The following is a 10,325-nucleotide window of genomic DNA, read 5'->3' as shown; positions in this document are numbered from 1 at the left end:
CTCACACTTCTGAAACCCTTGCTTCTTAAAAAATGAATCAATTTTCAAATTCCAAGCTCTGGGTGCTTGCTTTAATCCATACAGAGCTTTGTGTAATTTGTACACCATCCCTTCCTGATTCTTTTTCACAAAGCCAGGTGGTTGTGACATGTATACCTCCTCTTGTAATGGACCGTTTGTTAAGAGTGAATTAGTAGTATTTTCATGTGTTAAATTAACTACCTTTTGATCTGAAGTTAAACATATCTTATGATTTTTAAGGATTTTATGGTTAGAATTGAACTCTAGAGGTTCAATGCTAATTGTAGAGCGACTTGCATCACTTTGGGTGTTATTTGTGCAGATTTTAAAGTTGAAAAGTAAAGACGAAGAAACACAAAGGCGTAGAGATTCTGGAGAACAGAAATCACAAAGAAGGAGGATGAAGCTGTGGCAACCTGCCTTAAAATTGAAGGTTTAGAGTCGCCACCTATTCTGAAGGGCGAATAGGAAACCCTACGCAGATATGAGATTCAGGGTAAGTTATTATAATCAGGTTGAGGGAATGTGTTAGGCACCCTCAACCCTTTCCTAAAGGCTAACATTGTAAAGATAAGGTTTATGGTTAATGAATTGAAAAGGGTAAAAATACAATTTAGGGATGAATTGAAATTTTAAGGGGGGAGACTCGCCTTGTTACCAGGTTCTTATATTGACTTGTTGATTAATACTCAGAGATGAGATTTTGAAGAAGTTTTCATGAATCATCGTTGTTAATTCCCTTTATCTTTATAGTTATTCTGAGAGATCGAATATCATATCGGTGGAGGTGTTTCTAAATTGATCTTAGACATAATATCTCTTTTGAGGATGAATGAAGATAATAACTTAGATAATGTTCACATGTGGATTAATTGATCATTGCATATGAATAGGTTGATGAACCCTATAACTCAACATATTCATCACCATTGTTATTCATTCTTAAGCTTTTAGTCATTTAATTCTTATTCTGTTATTTACATGTTCGGATTAAAACAATCAAAATCAATACTTTTCACTACTCATTATAAATTAACTATAGAACGGAAGTACTATTGACTCAGTCTCTGTGGATACGATATATTAGAAAATATTTACCCGAAATACTTTCAACACCGTTCAGAAATGCAGACTTTACATCCAGATGCATCAAGGACCAACCTCTGTTTACAGCTAACGCAATCACCAATCTGATTGTTTCATGTCTAGCTACAGGAGCAAACACCTCAAAGTAATCTAGTCCAGGTATCTGAAGAAAACCTTTCGCCACTAGCCTCGCTTTGTGTTTACCAACTGATCCATCTGGCTTCAACTTTACCTTGAAAACCCATCTGACACTGATGGCTTTCTTCTTATTTGGAAGTTTTGTCAGCTTCCAAGTCTTGTTTCTTTCTATAGCCTCAAGTTCTTCTTTCATGGCATTCAGCCAGACTTTCTTCTTGAGCGCTTCTTCTATACTCACTGGTTCAGAGTCTACTAACATGGCACAACGAATGACCTCTCCCTCTTAGTCAACTTTTGTGTCTTGCAATATGTCAAAATCTGCAAACCTTCTAGGTATAGTTCTGACTCTTTATGGCCTTTGAGCTACTTCAGAGTAAACTACTCCAGAGTCACCACCTTCATGATCTCCAGAAGCTTGTCCTCCAGACTCTACATCTTCAGATTTTTCCCTTCCAGAATCATGACTACCACCAGACTCTGGATCATCATCAGAATTTGGATTAGAATCATATTCACCATCTGACTCATCTTCAGAAGACTCTTCATCTTCTGATTCTAACTCTTCTTCAAAAGTTATCTCTACATCAGAAGTTGGTTGAGACTCTCTTCAATTCAAAACTTCTGCTTCTTTCACAATGACGTCTCTGCTGACTTCAACTCTATTAGTTTCTGGACAATAAAGCTTGTATGCACCTGTACTGTGGTACCCCACCAATAACATCACTTTACTCCTATCATCCAGCTTCTTCCTTCTAGCTTCTGGAACGTGTTTGTAACACACAGAACCAAAAACCTTCAGATGACTAACACTTTGCTTCTCTTTAGTCCACTTCTCTAAAGGAACAATTTCCTTCAGCCTCTTCGTTGGACACCTGTTGAGCATATATGCTACAGTAGCAACAGCTTCTCCCTAGAGATTGTGAGGAAGCTTCTTCTCTTTTAGCATACTTCTCGTCATATCAAGCAAAGTACGATTTCTATGTTCAGCTAGACCATTGTGTTGAGGAGTATAAGGAGCAGTAACCTCATGCTCAATTCCATTATCATCACAGAACTTCTGGAATTCTGTGGAGTTATACTCACCTCCACCATCCGTTCTGAGAATCTTTATCTTCTGACCACTCTGCTTCTCAGCCTTCACCTTGAACTTCTGGAACTCTGTGAACACCTCAGTCTTAAACTTGATAAGTGTTACCCACGTCATTCTTGTGAACTCATCCACAAAAGACACAAAATACCTATTTCCTCCAAGTGAAGGTTCTGGAAATGGTCCACACACATCAGAGTGTACTACTCCCAGAGCATGCCTTGCTCTTGGAGCAACTTCTGATACAAATGGCAATCTGAGTTGTTTGCCTTTCATGCATACCTCACATGACTTCTCAGGCTTCACAATCTTTGGAATGCCATGTACAAGCTTCTTAGAACTTAGATGCCCCAGGCTTCTATAGTTCAACTGCCCCAACCTCTTGTGCCACAGCTTACTATCACCTTCTGAGTTTTCAGCACTCAGACACTTTGTTTCAGCTGTTTCTACATTCACCTTGAATGTTTTGTTGCTTCCCTGTTCAGATTGCATAATCAACTTCTGATTGGAATCATACAACTTCAAGAGGTTATTTTTCATAACAACTGAGAAACCTTTCTCAATGAGCTGACCTACACTCATCAGATTGCTTTTGATTCCAGGAACATACCAAACATCTTTGATCAGAACAGTCTTTTCATTCTTCACTTTGACTTTGACATTTCCCATACCTTCTGCATAGAGGTACTTATCATCAGCACATCTGATCTTTGTCCACCTTTCAGAGTCAAAGTCTATCAGTCATTGTTTGTTTCCGGTCAAGTGATTTGAACACCCAGTGTCCATATACCACCACTCTGACAAATATCTTTCGTCAGACTCTGAAGCCATCAATAGCACAGGTTCATTATCTGAATCACCTCTGGCTATGTTTGCTTCTTCTGATTTCCTTCCTTTGTTTGCCAAACAGTCTCTAGCAAAATGGCCAAACTGTTTGCAACAGTAACATTGAACTTTCTTCTTATCCTTTCCCTTCTGATATCTCTTCTCATCAGAAGTTTAGGCTTCCTTCTGGAATCTATCACCACGTCTATGCTACTGGTCCTTCTTGACAAAAGAAGCCTTCAGAGCTTGCTCAACTTCTCTCTCAGAAGTTCTCTCAGTCAGACGCAACTCTTGTGCTTCTAAACTGCTTTGCAACTCTTCTCTTCTCATGGTTTCCAGATCTTTATGATGTTCAATAGATACAACAATATAATCAAATTGAGGAGTAAGTGGCCTCAATATCTTCTCTATGATTACTTGTTCAGAAAGGGTTTCTCCACAAGCCTTCATCTCATTAGTGATCAAAATCACTCTAGAGATATACTCAGAGACTTTCTCATTGTTTTTCATGTTGAGATTCTCATATTGCTTTCTCAGGGATTGAAGCTTCACCTTCTTCACTGATACGTCACCACCATAACACCTGACCAGTATATCCCACGCCTCCTTTGACGTCATAGCATCAGCAATCTTCTCAAACACATTTACATCCACGCACTGATGGATGAAGAACAACGCCTTTTGATCTCTCTTCTTCGTCTCTCTCTGCGCTTCTCTTTGTTCTTCTGTTGCATCCGCTGCAACCGGAACATATCCTCCAGTGACAAGATCTAGAACATCTTGAGCACCAAATAATACACGCATTTGAATCATCAATCTATTCCAGTTTTTGCCATCAAGAACTGGAAGTTTGGTATTCAAGTTGCTTCCACTCATCTTTAAACTTGTGCAGAAAAATAGATTTCACTCACACTCACACAGTGTTTCCCAACCCACAAACAACCAAGAAAAATGTGATTTAACACAATTTTGTTTCCCTGAAACAAAATTAATCACACAGTCACACAAACTCACGTTCACTCGTGTTTCCCTGTGTTTGGAACCGGAGCTCTAGATACCAATTGTTGGTGCACATTGAATAAAGATGATGACAAAGAGAATAACGGCGCAAAGATTAATGAGAGAGAATAATATTGTACTGCTTGTGTTCTCTACTATTAATGATAGCTACTACAAGACTATTTATACAAAAGAAAATCTTGTCACGTAAGCCCTAATAGAGTAAACTTAGTGAACAAGTCTAAAGGTACACATAGTACAAAACTAACAAATACTAAAGTACCCTTACTAACTAAATAACTAAGCTACCAGGACCCAGAAGATAACATCTTCTGGTCAACACTATCATCAGAAGATCAACCTACATCAGAACTTCTAATGCTTAGAACTTCTGATGCTCATCTTCTGAATATGAATTACTCTTCAATAGATTTAACTTTCAAGCTATTTTTGAATGCATTTAACTTTCAAGTTCTATGTACTAGTTAATAAGTATAATATAAGTAAAATACAAATGAACAACAATATGACATGTAGTGCTTTCCAAGTGTAATCGCACGAATGTCCTAGATCCAGCGAGAGTAACATGTTGGGAAAAAAAATGTTATAACATGTTGAAAGTTGAAACCTGAATAATGAATCCATATTTCTTTATTCATATATTTACCAAAATTAAGTTTTGTAGTTGAATAACATTTTACACCTTAAAAACTTTTTAAAAACGAATCAATTAAATCAAACTTTTCTTCGAGTAAAGAACCAACTACCATACTTGAGAATTGGTCAAACAAGCTTCAAAAGAGAAAGAAAGCATGCACCTCTAAATAACACTCTTTGTACCTCTAAAGTCTAATAACACTCTTCCCAATTTTATACATATTTTACTCATCTCGGACATATGCAACATTCATTATGTTTTCACCCTTTTTAGCTTAGCCAGAACCTAATATTCCAGTACACCTACAACAAACTCACCATCACAATTCACAAGTTCACAACAATGTCAGAAGACACCATAATCAGTCATTTCATGACCTCAAATCGAAATATCTTGACCTTTTTTTAAAAAATTTTCTCTAATTAGACCCCTTTCACATCAAACATCTATTTCTACCAACAACTTCCAAAATAAAAACATACTATTCCCTCTTATTTCAAATATAAAAAAATATTTATATTTTTAACTTTTTTGAATAATCAATGTATCTATCAGATACTTTGGTTTTTGAATATACACAATAGTTTGATTCAAAACACCCAAATATCAACATTCCTACAATAAAAATAAAAACCCTCAACAATCCTGACATAACCTCATTTTCAGTTGCAAATAATAAAAACTGATGAACAATAAAGAACCATAACATATCAAAGAAAGCACTATCACAATTTCCCAAAAGTGTAAATTCTATTGATGTAACAACCAGTGTACAAATCTGATGCAAGTTTCTTCTCATACATTGAAACTGTATGAAAAATTGAAATATGTACAAAGTATTGAAACAGAATCTACAATGCAGGAAAAACATCAAAGAATGATGTAAAGAGAAAAACAAACTGTATCTACCTATAATCTTCAAGCCGAAGATATCAAAATAACGCAAACTGGGAATTCTACCAAATCCTCCGCAGAAACAATTGATGGAAAACCGATATATCATCAGAAGATGATTTCGCGTAAATTCTCCTCTCTGTTCTTCAATCACTGCCTCTGATTTCAGATCAAAACTATTTCCTGCAATTCAATTCAATTCAGTTCAATTCACCTCATGGACATCAATGTGCGAACTCTTTTCTCTCTTTCGGCCTTCTTCGCTGTCGGTGTTCGTTTCAGTTTCATCAATTCTTGTTTCACTTCCATCTCAACTATATCGATAGATTTCAGAAGCTTCTTCTCCGGAGTAAGAAACTCCGATTCTCCCTCGTCTTGAGGAAGTTTCATAACGTCAATGAGAATCTTAGAAACCTTGCTACCGTGAGGAGTTCGCAGTTTAACACATGAATTTGGAGAATTCTTAGAGGCACGTGAACCAGAAGCAGAAAATGAAGATGGATCAGAGAAAACCATCAACGGAGTCGCGGAAAACGGTGTAGTCTCAGTTTGCTGAAATTCCTCATTTCCGATTCTACCCCTCCTTCTCTCAATCGCCTAAACAGATTAAATTAATTAAAATCAGTTTTCAAATTAAACTAAACAACAGAATATTCAGCATCAATAAACAAATACACTAAACAACAGATTATAATCATAAAAGTAAAATTAAATCAAATTCAAATTAAATCAAATTCAAATAAAAAATAAAAGAACGTTCTAGATTAAACATGAAACCGTTATAGAGAGAGAAAGAAAAATCAAGAGAGAGAAAGAGAGAGAGGTTTACTCGAACAACGGCGGTGATATCGCGCAGCGGAGTTCTCGGATACCAAGACGGAAGAATACTCCGCGACGAACTACCACGGATTCTCCCACGGTGATTGGTGACTGGTGGAGTGTTCTGGATGCCCGGAGCGTGGTGAGGACGCGCACGAGCAACTCCGCGGCCGGTTGGAGTTCGTTGAGCAACGAACAGATCTGGTCTTGCTGCGAAAGATGGAGCAGCTGGGAGAGTGAGCGGGTTGGAGTCTTGGAAGATGGAGGATCCGGAGGGAGTAAAAATGTCAGCCACGTCGAGCGGCGTGACACGGCGGTCACGTGCTTCGGGCATGGTTGGTTGCGGCGAGAGAGAGAGAGAGGGTGGAGGAGTGGAGTCTGGAATTGACTCAGGTTTGGGAATTTCAAGAGGGTTTGTGAAGAATGGTTTGGTTAGTATTTGTAGTGAGGTTTGTTACAACTGGTTAGGGTTTTGGTTTTGGTTTTGATTTAGGTTCGGGAAGCGTTGGATTGGGATGAAGAAGACCCATATGGTTATTTTTTTTCAAAAACATAAAATGGCGCTTTTATATCATTGAAAACTATAGTCTTTTTCTCCGAATAAAATGGGTTAATTTGAATTTGAGTTTATTGTTTTTCAATTTTGACACGTGTGTAGTCATTCTTATCCGTGCCGAGAAAGTTAAAACGGTATATTTGAATTTCAAATTCTGCTCTGGGCGGGATTTTAGCAACGTTACTTCTGTGTCAGTTTAAATATTTTATTTTTAATTTTATTTATTGTTTATTTAAGACATGCTTGGGTTTTTATTAATTGCGCAATGACAACTATTTTTATGTGTGATTCAATTCTTAATTTTAGGATTCTTCTTTGTAATTTTTTATTATTAATAAATATAATTAATTTTATTAATTAAAGTAGAGTTATTTTGATGCATTATCTAATCTTAAACTAATCTGACTCATCTTCAGCTTTACAAAGTTAGGATAAGTTGAATCAACAAATTGTTTTCATAATATGAGTTCAAATATTTTTTTGAATTCGGTCTTAGACGGATTGAGTTAAAAAAAATAAAAAATTTATATAATATAAACATATTAAATATATTATTTTAAGTATAATATTTTTTTTTACTAAATTATTTTTAAAAAATAACAACATAGAAATATTAAAATATTAAAATATGAAAAAATTGAGAAATAATATAATATAAATTTAACTAAATTAATGTATAATATTTATTATAGAAATATTAAAAGTAATAGAAAGGGTAAAATTTAAAGTAATTCAACTCAAGATGTTTTTTTTTAATGTGTAACAACATAATTATTAATATAGTTTTTAGAATTTATAGTTATTAATATAGTTTTTAGAATTTATAGTTATACAAGTTAGTCCTAATAAATAGGAGGCTTTTTAGAGACAGTCTAATAAAGTTTTAATAAATTTTAGACTCTATTGTATTATCAATTGCTGAAGCACAAGATATATCAGCATCACTGTGTAGTACTTAAAGGAGGCTTTTTAGAGACAGTCTAATAAAGTCTTAATAAATTTTAGACTCTATTGTATTATCAATTGCTGAAGCACAATATATATCAGCATCACTGTGTAGTACTTAAATGTTCTGGATAAAGAGTCAATTTGAAGACTTTCAGATATACGATAGTAACATCCCTATCTTTTGTGATAATATTGTTGCTATATGCTTAAATATGGATCTTATTTTACACTCAAGAGCTAAACACATAGAAATCAAACATCATTTTATTAGAGATTATGTTCAGAAAGGGACTCTTGTTTTAAATATTTTATAGATACAGACCGTTAATGGGATGATATCTGCACAAAACCCTTAGTTGAAGATAGATTTCTATTCTGAAATGCCTGAAAATGGATTTTTGTCCTGAATGAATCTATATTACATGTGTTATTCGCTTCTGAGAAAAATAAGATTTTGATCTTATGCAAGTTTTTTATTCTTTCAAAGATACTTCTACAAGTTAGAAGATGTCATAGTTAAAAATAGTTGTAGTCAGAAACCGGTTGGTATTCTTGACTCTGAGAACATTAACTCATGGTTCATTAAATAAATGGATATGATATAGACTTATGTCATATAAATCATCACACATTATTTGCAATACCTCGAGCAGTGGGAAAAGTTTTTTAGAATAGTTAAAATCTTTATGTTTTTACCTCATTAATGTTTATTTATGGAAATGTTGAGAGAATCTTTAATTGAGAATAAATATGGTTAAGCACGACCTTCTACTTTCTTGATTCCTTTGTCTCATTGCATTTATTTCCCTGACAATTATCTTGGAAATGATGGGTTCTTTTTATTCTCTCTCGTTCCAAGTTCTGTCTTAGCTGCTTTGAGAGTCTCTAGGGTTATCTGTTACGTAACAAGATCATTTCTCTTGTTAGTTACGTTATCTTCTCTAGAGTTATTTGTTTCACTCTACTTCTTCATTCTTCCTTGTGTCAACCATACTTACTTGTCTCTAATTATTCATCAAAAATATTTTGTGAAGATTATGATCAGTGTTTTAAAAACCGGACCGGACCGTCCGGTCGGACCGGTCGAACCGGGAACCGGTCAGATAACCGGTCTGGTTCAATAGTTGGATCGAGAATGTCATTGAACCGGTGTGAACCGGTCAAAACCGGTGTAAACCGCTAAAACCGGGAAAACCGGCGGTTTTTGTGAACCGGTGGTTTAAATGCATTTTTTAATTTTTTAATTTTTTTTAATTTTAAAAAATTAAAACAATGTCATTTTGACTATTTTAATTAAAAATTAAAATGAAAAATAAAATAAATAAATTAAAAAATTAAAAATTAAAAAAATGGTTGTAGATGCGGTTGATTTTTTACAGATGATTTTGATATTGAAGAAGGAGATCCCAACATTGAAACAATTTTTCTTTTATTAAAATTAAATTTAGTAGACAATGCAATTATTTTGTTATAAATTATTCAATTAAATTATGTTGCGATTAAACTTTTGTTTATATTTTATAATTATGTACTATTTGATTGTGTGTGATACCTATGTGTAAAATTTGAATTTAAATTATGAATTTGTGAATTTTTTTATAATATGATGTTTTCAAAAAATTTAAGTACTAGTTATATTTTGTAGGGACTGAATCATTCGGTTCGACAGATTTTATACCTATATAATTTTGTTATAACGACCGGTCTATTCAACCGAGTTATCTGGTTTAACCCGGTTTAGTCATGCGGTTCGACCAGTGACCCAGTGGTTCGACCAATAAACCAGTGACCCAGTATCCTCACCGGTTTGATGTCCGGTCCGGTTTTTAAAACACTGATTATGATCTTTTGGAAGTCATTAATGAAAAGCGTCCAAATTTGTTTAGTACAAACAATTATTTTTTTCTCAACATTCATGTTCAAGACTGAACCAGTTATATCACCCTGCTTAAAGAACCCATATATCCAAAACTTGTGAAAGTTTTTTCGAGGTATGCGTTTATTAGTAGTGATAATATATGTATACAATCAAGTATCTTTGGTTTCCCCCTCATCATCACCCCCTCTTCCATTGCTGAAGCCATTGGGTATGCTCAAACGGGTGTTACTACGGAACAAATCAGTCCCATGCATACTCCTGCTGAGAAACTCATGACCATCTATGATACCACGTCTGGTTTGAACCCACCAATCCAAAAAATCTTTTGCCCCTTGCCAAAGACTGGTTCCGTCTTTTGTTAACCAACCAGAAATCCATAGTTGTTAATAAGGATTTTGTGTGTCATAATGACAAA

General features: G+C 34.8%; 1 protein-coding gene across 1 annotated transcript; it reads right to left on the bottom strand.

Moving 5' to 3' along the window:
- Positions 1-5,553: 5,553 nt before the first annotated feature.
- On the bottom strand, positions 5,554-7,082 carry LOC131612675 (protein GIGAS CELL1). Its single transcript, XM_058884440.1, has 2 exons — positions 6,538-7,082; positions 5,554-6,305 (listed from the first exon to the last, which is right to left on the bottom strand). The coding sequence occupies exons 1-2, from the start codon at positions 6,859-6,861 to the stop codon at positions 5,919-5,921; spliced, it is 711 nt and encodes a 236-aa protein (XP_058740423.1). The 5' UTR covers positions 6,862-7,082; the 3' UTR covers positions 5,554-5,918.
- Between the last annotated feature and the right edge of the window lie 3,243 nt (positions 7,083-10,325).

Source organism: Vicia villosa, linkage group LG6 (genome assembly GCF_029867415.1).
Source record: "Vicia villosa cultivar HV-30 ecotype Madison, WI linkage group LG6, Vvil1.0, whole genome shotgun sequence".
NCBI classification, from domain to species: domain Eukaryota; kingdom Viridiplantae; phylum Streptophyta; class Magnoliopsida; order Fabales; family Fabaceae; genus Vicia; species Vicia villosa.
This window is presented reverse-complemented; position numbering and strand designations above follow the sequence as displayed.